The sequence below is a fragment of the Channa argus genome, chromosome 1 (genome assembly GCF_033026475.1).
Source record: "Channa argus isolate prfri chromosome 1, Channa argus male v1.0, whole genome shotgun sequence".
NCBI classification, from domain to species: Eukaryota; Metazoa; Chordata; class Actinopteri; order Anabantiformes; family Channidae; genus Channa; species Channa argus.
In genome coordinates this window covers 17,146,899-17,161,523 of record NC_090197.1, presented here as the reverse complement: position 1 = coordinate 17,161,523, position 14,625 = coordinate 17,146,899, and the positions used below count along the sequence as shown (strand labels likewise).

Genomic DNA, 14,625 nt, shown 5'->3' with positions numbered 1-14,625 from the left:
CTCTTTCAGAAAAGAATAACTGCAGCACATCTGTTCTGTACATTCTGTGTGGTGTTACTAGTTTAATGGGTATTAAATGGAACAGGCTCAGGGAAAAACAATTAATTTTATAACTTTTTTATAATAACTGGAAATACAAACAAAATACGCTCAAGCGTAGTATTGGTACCTTCTGGAAGGTGGCAGTCTTGCCCTGTACAGGAGTCTTAGCCCCCATCTGCAGCTGTTGGCATAATGCCACCAGTTTCTCCATCTCTGTCACCACTGCTGACTTTTCCTCGTCAACCAGCTGGAACAGAGAAAAGGAGATGTTTTTGAGTGTCATTCAGAGATTGTCTGAGTTAATGAGTACAGACACTGATAAGCTGTAGTTTAAATTTACAGTGCATTTGTTCAACACTCAAATTAAGCATAATAAAAAGAATAAAGGATGATATACTAAATAAAATTTTAACATCAATCAATAATAATCGAGCTCATTTTCAGAAATAGCTTTCAATAATTAATGAGGCAGCACAGGTGTGCTACAAGTGTGTTCAGAGCCAAAAAACTGTGGGAGTGGAGTGTGAGACAGGGGACATTAGTACCAGTTTGTTTGATGTAATTAATCAGAAAGCATGAGGCAACTTGAAGAGCGGGGCTTCCTTATTATGAATTAGTCCTGGGTGGTTGCTGTCAACTCCCCCAACCTTATTCCCTCCACACATGCATATGTGCACAACCATGCGCACACACAGACACAGCAGTGACTAATACCAGTCATTAATGGCTGTCAAAAGAGCTGTTTAATTAAACTTAGAGGACCTGGGGAAGGAGTTGGAGGAGGCCTAGTGGAAGGAAGGCTCAGAGTCTACTGTATGTTTGTTTGTTGGATCTCAACTCAGAGGAAAAGAAGACAGTGAAAGTGTGTGACAGCTTTAATTTCCTGCTCTCGCTGTGTGATTTATAAGGCGGATCTTGCACTGTGGCATGCCAGAATGTGGGATATCGGTGTGTGTGTGTGTGTGTGTGTGTGTGTGTGTGTGTGTGTGTGTGTGTGAGATGTGTAACATGGGAGGGGGCACAGGTGAGTATGTATGCCTGCATGCAGATGGGTTAGCAGCTCTTATTCTGTTTAAAAGAAAAAGTTTTCCTCTGTCTTAGACTTCATTTGATCTTTTACTTGCTTCTACACACATCTACTGGTACAGATGTTCCCTCAGTAAACTAGTCAATCAGATTCCAGCAGAGAAGCAAGTATATAAAAATAAAGAATAAGTGCATCTAAAATAATACGCATTCATTTCTTTTTTCTAAAGAGCTTTTAATCTTCTTTTACTTGCACAAAGTATTATGTGGACATGTTTAGCATTTAGCATTATGTGCTCTCACAAACTTAGCTGTACAAATGTGCTACTTTATAAAAGAGAGCCTTTTTGCATTAGTGTATACCTGAGTGGAAAAAGTGTGGAGATATGAGCACAGCTGGAGCCCCTCTTCAGAAAGAACCTGAAGAGTCACACAAAAGGCAAAAATCAGAAAACTCCCACAAACACAATCAAATCTATAAGTCTTTTAACTCCTACCAGCAAGCCATTCAGTAGTCAAAAGATATTATGAGAGCTTGCTTTTTCTTATCAGTATGCTTTCCCACCGCTTTCCCCTCTCATTACTGTTCCTCTCTTATCTCCTCTGTTCACCCCAAATGGAATAAATCCTAGCTGACATATGGGACTCTGATTCTACAAATCACTGAGCATTATTGACAATGATCTTAATTCAATAGGATGCATTTCTCTATGCAACGTTCTTTGTTATTACCCTTTATGTTTCTGAGGAACATCATTCATATTGATAAGTTCTCACCCGGCTCTGATTTACAAGCTGGAAGCAAATGATGGGAAACTGGTATTTGCTAAACAACCGATCTGCTGGTGCAAGCATGTCTAAAGCTTAATGAAACACTTGCATTCATTTACCAATTCGATCTACGGTTTTGACTCAAAAGTGGATATGAACATACATACCTCAGCTTGATGGAAAAGATTGAGCGTTGTTTTAAGCAGCCCCTCCCCTCTAGAGAATCAATAAAGGATACAGAGAAAAATAAGAATTGAAACATGATGAAAAAGATAATCACAAAATACATCAACAAAAATAAATCAACAAAACCTGCAACTCGAAAGAAATACAATAATTTTATTGTCAGAATAAGTCATTGTCATGTCAGTTTTGTCAGTTCCTCAAACTACGTCTGGTAAATATCAATAGCTGGGGACATGAAGCTTCCAAATGAGACTTGTTTGGATGCTCAGGAGGCTTTACAACACTCTGAAACAATTATAGCAGTTCAACAAACTGAGGATAAAAAAAATCCAAGTGCTTGTCTATGTAGTGGTACCAGCAGGCTACCTGGTGAACAGGTACATGTTGTAGGCCATACTGGCCAGGCTCTGGCTGTGTCGGACGATGTCATGTTCTTGTTCCTCCCATTTGTCCACCTCTGTGTCCACGTCTGATGACAGCAAACGAAGCTCCAGGCCCAGCTTGGCCATGCTTGTCTGTTCCTGCGTACACACACACACACACACACACACACACACACACACACACACACACACACACACACACACAAACACACACACACAAAGTAATCTTATGTGAGAGTCTGAAGTATAATGGATGTGATTTTAAAAATGTATATAAGCAAACAGGGTTATTTTGATTTGTTAATACACTCAGACATTCTATAATCAGCCTAATTCTGCTTCCTGTGGTGGTTCAGCATATGAAAAACTGCTAGCCAGCAAAATTGCAGCCTATTACCATATGAACACAATCAATTCTTCAAGCGAGCAACACAGAGTTTCCTGGAGATTAATATGCTGCTGTCAGAACGGGGTATGAGACGGAGAGTGTTGTGCCGTGTTTTTGGTATACTACCTCTGCATCCAACTTGACAGCCTTGCCACTCTTTAGGTTAGCTGAGTGTTTCTGTGGGAAAAGAGAATTGCATTAATAACAGGATTGAAAAAATGTTACCAGTGGAACATTCATGAGGATGGCTGGTGTGATACTCACCCCAGGTCTGGGAAGGGACAAATAAGGTTTCTTGTCTCCTATGAATAAAAGGATTTTGTTATTATATTAAGTCACAAGTAGAAGAACAATACATATTTTACTGATAATTATATGATTTAAAGAAAAAATGCAGTGTAGTTATTTTTTGTTAAAAATCTTTTGTTTATATCTAGAGTTTTAACAATTAGGGAAGCCAGTTATGCTTATTCACTAATTAGGTTTAATGGCAAATGGCTTTGCTACCAACAGTGTCCACCTATGACACATTTTTATCTTTCACCATAAACAGCAGCATCACGGTTCAGTTCAATTCACTATAGGGATGAAACGTTTATGGGGATCGATTTGCATAAAATAATGCAGCACATTAACCACATTTCAACACAATTTGTTTAATTCACGTAATTGTTTAACCCAGAAAGCTACACTATTTACTGTATTTGTACTGCACTATATGAGAGTCTCATTCTTGAGGGTAGCCATGTCTTAATAATATACTAAAACATCTTTTGCAATTTTGAGATTTCTTAGATGTACAGTGTGTTTGATAGCACTTTGATCAAGCACTACTTGGTGCAAATATACAATGTATTGCCAAAAGTATTCGCTCACCTGCCTTTAGACCCATATGAACTTTAGTGACATCAAATTCTTAATCCACAGGGTTTAATATGACGTCGGCCCACCCTTTGTAGCTATAACAGCTTCAACTCTTCTGGGAAGGCTTTCCATGAAGTTTAGGAGTGTGTTTATGAAATACATAATACACAGTGCTCGCAGTCTTCGCTCTAATTCATCCCAAATGTGTTCTATCGGGTTGAGGTCAGGACTCTGTGCAGGCCAGTCAAGTTCTTCCACACCAAACTCACTCATCCATGTCTTTATGGACCTTGCTTTGTGCACCTGAATTCATTTATTTGGATGGGTGAGCGAATACTTTTGGCAATATAGTGTATGTCCATGTGTAAATCAACAGGTCACCATCACGGGTTAATATGCACCCAATCGCACAGGCCCAAGTTTTTAAATGTACTCTCTGTCTGTGTTGATAGAGAAAGCTGACTTTGTAAAAGCAGCGGCCTATGTCTTGGACACTTCAGGTGCCTAGCACAATGATGAATACAGAGGTAGTACAGAGGAGGAATCAATGCTTGGGTGGTAAATGGCATTGACATTGCATTTACTGAATACTTCCCACGTTCCATGATGATTAATATTTAAAAGATATGTTCATGGTTATTTTAATAAAGATATTGAAGTGTTCAGCGGCAGAAAGATTCATCAGGATTTTTTGTAAAAGAATTTGATTCTTTCTGGCAAAAACCTCTATACACACTCTACCTGTATTCACTTCTGCATCTCAGTTTTTCCAAAAACTATGTTTCTTATGTGGGTGATGCTGAATGTTCTGCCTCCCAAACCCAAAGTATCATTAGCTCAACAAAAACACACCTCGCCTGCCTTCAAAAATGTCATTGATCTCTCTGAGCAGCAGGGCCATGTCACAGAGCTGTGACTCCCAGGCCTCGCAGAACACTTCTAGGTTCTCCTTAGCAATCTTACTGGATGGGTGGAGGGCCAGTGTCTGGGCTGCTGAGATGATCTGAAAAGAATTGGGGAAGAAAAAAAGACATTCTGACATTCATTATGTTTGTCTAAGAGCTTAGAGGAGCATTTCCCATGGGTTTTTTTTTTTTTTTTTTTTTTGTCCTTTCGGCTTATCCCGTGAGTTCAGGGTTGCCACAGCGGATCATAGACAACTGCCTTTGCCAACTGAGCTACGGCCGCCCCAGGAGCATGGTATGGGGCGGTATACCATGGTAAAGGCAGAAAAATAAATGAGTAATAATTCCTGCAGATGCTGACTAACACTTCACAACATTCTGGTCTGGTCTGTAAAGTCAAGAGAAATAAGATTTTGGACAGCTGAGTTTGATAAATATAACTTGCATGTACGAACATACACAAATGTGTGGAAACACACACACACACACACACACACACACACACACACACACACACACACACACACACACACACACACTTATCCCCTATAGTGTAGTATTTAATAGCCAATTACCCTCTGGGCCACCCCTCTATTACTTTACGCAGACACAGTAAGATATCACCACCATCACCCAGTACTGCAGCGTTATTGATTGGTTGACCTTTGAACCTAGGGGCAGAGTCATTACTGCAGAGTCATGCAGAGCCTGACATTAGCACCGCAGGACGGGAACATTCTACATTGCTGGATAATTGCAGGCATGGATGGATTCCAAGCGCAAACATAATTAGATCTGGGATAGGGAGGCAAGGTGGACGGCATGTTCTTAGCCATCTTTTAATGGATTGCAGGTGTAGGAGGTAAAGAGTGGAGACATGAGCTAATTTGACTTATTCCCTCCCCACTGTCTAAGTAGAATATTAGACTGGTTTAATTTCACTCCCTGACCACTATGAAACCAATATGACTTTACTAAATGGCCCAAAATAGTTCTTAGGTTTAATTTATGCAAGTTTATGTGTATATATTTCCACATTTCTCTTTTTTCCCCTGCATTTACACTTCAAGTCAGTGGGGCATATGCTATCTAAAACCAACAATCCCTACAGAAACTGTTTAGAATATTGGCTTACCTGTGGACCAATGACATGGAAAGTCTCCTCAGCGTGTATACAGGTAATCTCTAGGGGCTCTGTCCCTGACACATGGCACAACAGCCTACAAGTCTAAATTGAAACAGGCAAAACAGAATTGATTAACAGAGGGTCCTGATATTAATAGGAAATGTACTGAATGTAATCCTGTAGTTATTTGAATATAGGTGCATTGAGGTTTAATGCACATTCAAATAGTCCAAATGTTTCTCAATCAGAAATTAGAGTTACATTTTAATTAATTTATCACAGGGAATGCAATATTTTGCACTAATGTGCATTTCATTATTTTACTATAATTTTCATTATTTTACTATATACCCCTACATAAAAATGGCATTGAAGGTGATCACCCTAAACCTAACCCGAACTCCACATTCAGCGAGTCCAAAGGTTCTTTCATTACCAGAAAAAACAAAACTGGTCAACAACTATATAAAAAAAAGTTTGTAAAGTAATGAAAATTACATTGATGCAGAAGTTCTTCTTTGATAAATTCATTTAAATTACACTTTAATGTTTTTTCAAATTTCTGTTTGAGGAACATTTGTACTAGCTAAATGTGAATTAAATATAATGTAATCAAAAAACATTTTTGTTTTACCTATTTTGACACTTCAAAATCAGGGGATGCAAACATTTGCACCCAACAGTACTGGTGTCATTACTTGGTCCCTTTGCCCTTGTTTCTGCCTACCTCCACCAGCTGCTCCTTCTGCTCAGTGAGCTTGCGGGAATGTTCCGCCACTGCCTCCAGGTTTCCTTCAGAGCCTGCAGCTTTTAGAGCTCTCAGAGGCAGCTGCTCCCCATGAACTTTGAGCAAGTCTGAGGCACGACCAACTGCAACCTTATGGAGCTGAAGGAGGAGAAGGAGAGGGAATGATAATTAAATCACAGGTGGAGACGTCCTAATAGAAGGTGAAGACTAAAGGAAATAAAGATGAGTAAGAGGCATGAATAAGGGTGAATTTTAAGGAAGCAAGAAAAACAATGAAGAGCAGAAGTGACAGTGTGACATAGTTGAGTTGGCAGCAGCACGTTAGATTAAGAGTGATGTGAAAAGTGGGAAACCAGCTACTGAGGCAGAACACCAAGTGAGAGATATCCAAGTCATGTCAGGCTGTTTCTGTTACAGAATACATACACTCACTGGTCAATTTATTAGATACACCTGTATAATCTAATGCAATCCAATGCAGCAGTTCTGTTATAAATTCTTCTAATACATGGTTATGAATTTTGAGTTTTTAGGTTGATATTGTTTTTTCAATGCTTTTATTATTGAGGTCACGGACATGACTGTATGAATCATACAGTCAAGCTGGAGTGCATTATTTTAGGAGATTGTTTTTCCTTTTGATTAGGGTGGCCAAAACATTAGAAGCATCTCTTAATAAAATGCAATCCTGCATGACTGCACTACCCACCACGAATTCAACAATAAACACAGAAGAATTAGCACCTTTTTGACAGTTTTGACTTAAAAACTAACAAATTATAACCTTGTAAAAGTACAATTTGTGGCGAAGCTGTTGCACTGAATTGTATTGTATTGTACAGGTGTACTTAAAGAAGTGGCCATTGAGTGGATGTTCTGACGCAGAGGACAGACAGGCAGAGTAGAGACAGACTGTTCACCTCACCTCACGTCTGAGGTCACTGACGCTCTGGCTCGTCTTCAGGATGGCCACCTCCATGTCTTCTGTGGCCTCTTTGGCATGGGCAGACTGCTGCTCCAGCGAGACAGAGAAAGGAAGAAGAGATTAAAGCATGAGACACAACAAGGTTGTACAGTCAACACACACAAATTTGTTTTCTGACAGACTATAAGAATATATTTGAAAAGCTGGAAAGAAAAATGAACTCAAAATTCTTCATAGCATGGTCTCTAACTTTTCAATAAGACTATTATGTGGGGAATATAAAAGAGAGTCGTATTTTGACATGCAATTTTGGGTATTAAAAATACAATAATTTCAACAAATTATAGCTTTTAAATATTGTACAATATTTTTCTAAATTTTACAGTAGTTGGTATCGAAGGCAGCCAAAACAAACATGTTTGATAAACATGTCACACTGTGAATTAAGAGCACAACTTGGATTGGGCAGTAAATGCAAGATTATTTGCACATTCAGAAGCTTTCTCTGCAATTTCAAAATACTGCAGTGCTATGGTCTTTTCAGTTCCCCCAATGACCTTCACTTGCAAAGACTAGATGAGGCACTACTACACAATTATTTTGCAGCAGTCTTTTTGTGTATCTCTCTGAAGACACGGGGAAAAAAACTTTACAATGAGAAACTTCAACATAATGACTTGTGTTTCGTAATTCCAATTTTGAAGACCAATGAGACTGAATGGAAACAAGACAAGGAACATTACATGATTTTTCTCTCTTAGCTGAAGGAGCAGTAATAAAAAATGTTTTCAGGTGACTTATGCTCTGCTTTTTCAGGAGGGATGTGAGAAAAGAAAGTGAGTAGGCAAAGTGAATGACTGACTGGGCTGGGGAGGGACTTTTAATCTGCGTAGGCCTGTCTGTATGAGTTCCAGTCTGAGGGTGTGCTGAAAAACTCAACCCACACCTCATCTTCTTTGCTTTGATAACTGTTTTGCATCTTATTATTCAAATTTTCTTATGAAGGTCTCTTGCAGATGGGCTACTCATAATTCTTCTTCGTATCGTGGCATGTTTTTACGAATATTCCCCTAACTGTGCGTGCATCTGTGCAAGCGTGCCTGCTTGTGCTAACATACCGCCTCAACCCAAGCGTGCACCAGCTGTTGAGTGTCCTGGTGCGCCAGCTGGCACAGACCTAGGATGGCCTGGCGCTGCTCATGGCTGGTGTAGGCCGAATCAGTGAAGTCCTCTGTCCGCTCCACCAGAGCCTCCAGCTGACTGCACATGCTCTGGGGTGACAGGGAGTACAGGTCCTCCCGCAGGCACTCTACGCTGGACTGCAAAGGGGTGTAATTTGTAGAGAAGAAGGGACATTTAAGGAATGAGTGGAGAAATAGAAAGAGTGAGGAGGCAGCAACACACAAGAGCTTTACTGATCAATGTCAAGAGGCAAAAAATTTAATTTACTATCTTATCATTAGGTGCTTGACCCCGTTATTAAAAGACAAGGACAGACAGGTATGGGTTAACCTTGGAATCGCATTCAGCCATTAAAAATGCAAAATACATTCTGCAGCATCTCAAGAACACATGAATAAAAGCTAATGCATTTTGCCTATTTTATACTTTGCTTCCTTTTTTCAAAAAAGATCTGTTTTAAGAGAGTTACTCCTACTGTGTATGTGTCCTAAGATGACATAGTTTACATAAGCTTTTATTCAACCCCGCTAATAAGGGCAACGAAGCCACTTATTAAAAGCAATAAGCATCTCCAGATTCTTTCATTAGAATACTTTCTTCATTTTTCTCAATGGAAACAAATTATTTCAAATAAATGATTTTAATTTCCATCACAAAAAGGAGAAAGATTAGTCAGACCAATGTAGGATTAAAGACGATTTAGAGAAGTACATGTATGGAATTCTAAAACAGTAAAGGTCTGGTCCACCATGTTGATTGTCTGAGTCACATCTAAAGCTGCAACAACACAGTGAATGAAAAAATGTTAACGCTGAAAGCAACCCTCACACTGACGTGAGCTAGTGTCTGTCAAATGAATATGAACAGACTGCATCACTGTCATTTTCTGAAAAACTAGTGGTTACTAAGCAGCTGAGGAAGACTTGTTAAGCACGATGCTTCATCCCCAAGAGAACTTATCTCACTTATCACTTATCTTTACATTAGCAAAGCATTGCAAGTAACATTTCTGATCCTACCTTGAAGTCCTTGATGCCATTGTAGATGTTTGCAGGAAGGACCTTGGTCTCCCCACAGCTTCTTGCCTCAGTGACAATCTCAATGACCTGCTCCAGGGCACAGCGCATTCGGTGAAAGACCGCGTCTTTGTTGATTCGTGCCGACTCACAATCTGGGTGCCTCAGGCAAGTCTTTGGAAGGAATTTAATGTGAAATCTCAAATTGTGCTCCTCTGTACTCTTTATCTTTTCTTTTTTCCCCAACAATGTTCATTTACGTTTTATTTTTTATGATTATGTAGGGGGCCTGGTGGCTCAGTGGTAGAGCATTGGGTTGGGATGCAGAAGGCATTTAGATTGCATTCCATCCCACCAGGTGTGGCTCGGGAACGCCACCAAGGGCCCAGATAAAAATGTGAAAACATGCAGAACACATTCTGCTCTGGCGAGCCCTGGAGTGACAAGCCGAAAGCTGTTGATTTGATTTTTATGATTATGTGACTCTGTATTTAGTATTAATTAATCACAATTAACTTAAAAAGTTTAAATGGACATAATTTATAAACCTTGACACCAAGTGTTGATGCACTAGTTGTTTACCTTGGACGCTGTGAGGAGCATCATGGTGCATTTCTCCAAAACTGCTCTAGCTGCTGCCATCCGTGCCTTCTTCTTCTCATCCTTTAAGTCCTGCAGCAGACACACATTCATATTTCTACTCTTGTTAGGACTTTTATTGACAAAATGCATTCCCTATCCCCTTATACTAACCCAAACCATTAGAACTAAATGCCTAACCCTAACCCTAAAACCAAGTCTTAACCCTCAAACAGGACTTTAATTATTATTAAAGATATTAGGACTGGCAAAAGGTCCTTACTGGGTTAGGGAATAAAAATTAAACACACACTCAAAATCAACATCTGAATTGTCTTCAAAAACCAATGCTACCAGAATAGGAAAGAAGATACAGTACATTTGACCTGCTGCATAATTTTTTTGAATGTATTCTAAACAGAAATAGACAGTTTGAATACGGTACATACAGGATTTAGAAAAAGCAGCTGAATCAACTCATTTCCAGGCACTCTGCCATAGATTACAAAGATGATGTGATTATCCGTCATTATTTTGCCTATGTGCGCGCCTGTTTTCAATAGATGGTAAATTTACTGAATGGCTGTGTGCTTTTGCATCTGTGTATGTGCGCACGTGGAAGCGCATAAGTATGAGTGAATGCAATAAAAAAGTATAAAGAAAACAGGGTGGCAAATAATGAGAGAGAGCAAAAGCTTCAATGAGGAACGTTGGAGAGACGTGATGTGTTTGTCAAAATATGAGCCCTGATGAAATTCAGAAATAGGGATGGTCGATCCTCCTGCCTGTCTAGCTTTCACAGCTGTTGCACTTTACATCAGCTTCTGCAGGCAAAGCGCTTTAGCTGCAGAGGCTGAATATATGCATCAGAGTAGGATTAGAAACCTGACAGTACAAAGTTTCTCTAAAGCTTAGAGTGAATATTTTGTTTTGCAAATTTGCTAAAAAAATATACTGAAGAATAAAATTGACTGTCGGAGCATAGGTCAGATCATATCAACAATGAAATGTGATATATTGAGGAGTGCGAGTCATAACTGACCTGTATGACTGAGTGGACACAGAGAAATGGGTAAAATTTGAAAAAAATACAAGCTTGTTGGAAACTGTGCTGCTTTATTGTTTAATTTTTCAAAGTGTAAATATTTGACGCCTAAATTATTGATTTATTCAAAGTGTAAGTACTGCAGGTTTTGCAGTTTAATTCCACTGCCTATTGAGATCACTGTTTGTTTAGAAGATTACATTACATACATGTTGCAGAGTTTTTCACATGTTACTCACGTTCTGTCTGTCTCCTGTGAGGTGTGCAAACTCCACCATCTCATTGCCAAACTGGCTGAAAATCTGTACAAATTCCTGGAAGGTGCTGACTCTTTCCAAATGGTCAAGGGTTACCAGGACCTGAGAGAAGTGAGAAGATCAGAGTAGTGTGTTGACTAGAAGCATATGGCTTGTGTTTGTTTAGTCCATACACAATGTAACAACCCATTTCTGATGTTATGTTAAACTAAAAATCACGAGTAAATCTTTTATTTTTATTTGAATTATTATAGTTTCGATTTTTTACATTATATCTGTGTATCCTAAATTTATGTAGCATTAATGGTTCAGCGTGATACAATTATAACAGTGGTATTCTAAAAAAACCCAAGCAGATTTAGTAGTTCCTAACCTGCATTTTAGTTAATAGTAGCCCCCTGTAACTGCTAATTTAGCTGCTGAGGGCAGCCTAGCTGGCAGTGCTAACATGGCAGCTTTTATCCACACTAGACAATGAGGAGGAAGAGCTGTAATTGTGTTTGCCCGTAATGGAGAACAGGGGCTGTCGATTGTCTGTCCAAAAGAGGCTAACCAGTCATGATTAGGCCCCCCTGTTTCCATTCTTGGCTCAGTCTACAGCTACATCCATATCACACTGTCTGGCTAAGAGCAGAGCCAGGTACGATGAAGAGAGGCAGTCTCTGGCTCTGTGTTTTTATGTGGTCACTGAATGTGCTGCTTCCCTTCAATTACCTCCAGAGTACTCTTTCAGAGAGCCAGGGATTATCTATTAGGAAATAAAGGATGGAGGTTGCTAAGATGTGTGTGTAGATAAGTGTATGTACCAGAGAGCTTGAGAAAGACATTTGTGCATATGCTTTGAAATTGTGCCACCTCGTATTAGCATCTTTTACCTTGTTGCGTGATGTGATTATCTGTTTGATGACGATGCGATCAGCTAAGACCAGGACTTTTGTGACTGAAGAGAGGAGCAAGCGTGCAGCTTTTACCATTCCTGTCCTATCACTAAACACTGAGACACGTCCGTCTGACTGAGATGGCAAGGATGATCCCACATCTGTCAACTGGGCTATGGCATCACCTAAAAGATTGGAGAGAGGAGCACAATGTGTTTCAGGTTTTTGTGGATACGTTATTATATAAGATCAACCTGACGCAGTCAAATGAAAGCAGTCAGCAGAGGTGACTTTTTATTCAGGCTCCTAAATCAACAAAGAGCTCAATTCGACACAGCTGTGGAATATGTCTTTGGTTTGGCTTGGAGACTTTCTGTCTAACTGTCAGATGATTTAAAAAGAGTCTTTTCACAGCTAGGGAAGCTGACCCAAAACATGCTGGAGGATTTCCACATCCCATCTGGTCTGGGAGCAACATGGGACCCCCCCAGGAAGTTCTGCAGGATGTAGTTGGGCATCTTTGCTTCGCCTGCAGCCGAGATACTGAAATTTGCAGAAAGTGGCAGAAAATGGTTGGATGTTCAAATACAATTTACTACATACCCTCTATGGCAGGTCAGACTTCAGACTACACAATGTCATGATGTTCTTCCAATCTGCTACCTCTGGTAGAACATATTTTTTCTAAAAAGAATGAAACATAATGGTCTGTGTTCAGCACAGTGGTACGACAGTAATGCCAACCTGACTCAAAGACTGCCGTCACTTTCTGGGTAATGCAACCCATTAAGCCCACAAACAGTGAAACACACCGGATCAAAATCATACAGAATTTGCTAATGCACAAAATATTAATGCAGAGCCCAAAATTTTCTCTCTCTTTTCAACCTATGAAAAAGTTTTCATGAAAAGGGTCACTATCTGGAGGCAAACTTATTCAGTTAAGAGTGGGAGGGAGAAGGAGAGAAATGTCAGACAGAAAGCAGGGCAGGGGAAGGAGAAGGACTCCACCAGGTCATGCAGCTTGGTTGTCGTTTTGGTTTGGCTGGTCCTTTAAAACAAGCAGCACCAACAGACTGATTGCATCCGACAGGCTGCTTTTCAGTGCCAGCTCTGCCAACCAGTTAAAAGATAGAGGCCGGGCTCACAAAGAATGCTGCTCAACACCCATTACACTCACAGGATGGAAAGCAGAGGCCTGAGCCCCCTCCCTTAGTCCTCAAATATAAAAATTGTACACAGGATAAATCTTCATTATATGTAAATGTAAAACCTTGACTCTACTGGTCCCTTTATTATCTATAAGTACTGAAGACCTGTGGATCTTCTATTCCCTTGTATTTTTTGACTTTTAATTGCATGATGCATTTATTATTTGTAAGTGCATCTTGTGTGGTTCTTTAGGTGTCACTGTCAAGTCTTCCATTTGACCATTTTCATCCTTTCCATTTCAACTAATAAACAACAGTTTTGATAAAAACAACACCTTTGCCAACTCATTCTCTGTAGTGCAAATGTATTCAAGTTTTTAAACACTCAAATACTGCATCTGCTATAAATGCCGTCTTGTCCCAATGACTATTTCAGGTTTTATGATTCTTTCTGAAGTAGAAGGCTAAACAGAAAGCATGTGAATGTGAAAATGACACTGACAGAGTGAAAAGGACAGCGATGAAGATCCTTCACTGACCTGCCTCATTGGATCTCTGCACTGCTCTGATGATGGGTAACATCTAATTAAACTAGTGCTTTCAGCCTGCCTTTATTTCGTTCATTAAAGCACACAAGGCCAAAGCCTGCCTGATTAAACTCTCCCTACGGCTAGGTAGGCTATTAGAAAAATGTCAATCCTTCGCTAATTAGCCCTTCTCACTCGTGGAGACTTCAAGACTTTGTTTTTCATCTCAGAAGATGTCTCCATCATTTAGAAAACATGGACAGACACAGAAAGTAAACTTTAATAAGGGAGCACTTGAACACTGTCTTTCAGGAGAAGTGCAAGATAACACTGTGAATGCACACAAATACACATATTGGCTTCACCAATGCACACAAATTTACATGCACAATTTCTTATCAGTCTTTCTTCCTCCTCCCGCCACAACTCTCTTTTCTCAATTTTAGCTGTCTTTACAAATCTGTGCTGTGCAAGAATTTAACGCTTTGCAAGCTGGTTCCTCCTATATGAACAGTGTTGTGTCTAAATTCTTATCCAGTGTAATAATGTTTTTGGTCTTCTTTGGCTAAACGAGGGCTTTTTTTTTTACCTGATGAAATAAGACGTTGGATACAAAAGAAGAGATT

The 14,625-nt window shown here is 39.7% G+C and overlaps 1 protein-coding gene across 4 annotated transcripts in view; it reads right to left on the bottom strand.

Moving 5' to 3' along the window:
- Window positions 1-14,625, bottom strand: part of ctnnal1 (catenin (cadherin-associated protein), alpha-like 1) — a 45,822-nt gene that overhangs the window by 2,710 nt on the left and 28,487 nt on the right. For 2 of the 4 annotated variants that reach the window (XM_067503040.1, XM_067503066.1), the window contains 15 exons: window positions 12,319-12,506; window positions 11,426-11,545; window positions 10,145-10,234; window positions 9,566-9,736; window positions 8,483-8,683; window positions 7,365-7,451; window positions 6,419-6,577; window positions 5,701-5,793; window positions 4,513-4,663; window positions 3,061-3,098; window positions 2,923-2,973; window positions 2,392-2,546; window positions 2,007-2,055; window positions 1,432-1,488; window positions 170-289 (listed from right to left, as the gene is read on the bottom strand). In XM_067503040.1, coding sequence (XP_067359141.1) covers window positions 170-289; window positions 1,432-1,488; window positions 2,007-2,055; window positions 2,392-2,546; window positions 2,923-2,973; window positions 3,061-3,098; window positions 4,513-4,663; window positions 5,701-5,793; window positions 6,419-6,577; window positions 7,365-7,451; window positions 8,483-8,683; window positions 9,566-9,736; window positions 10,145-10,234; window positions 11,426-11,545; window positions 12,319-12,506 — 1,730 coding nt within the window. Of the gene's footprint in view, window positions 1-169; window positions 290-1,431; window positions 1,489-2,006; window positions 2,056-2,391; window positions 2,547-2,922; window positions 2,974-3,060; window positions 3,099-4,512; window positions 4,664-5,700; window positions 5,794-6,418; window positions 6,578-7,364; window positions 7,452-8,482; window positions 8,684-9,565; window positions 9,737-10,144; window positions 10,235-11,425; window positions 11,546-12,318; window positions 12,507-12,749; window positions 12,865-12,924; window positions 13,006-14,625 lie in introns of all 4 variants that reach the window. The other 2 variants (XM_067503049.1, XM_067503059.1) reach the window with 2 other exon arrangements.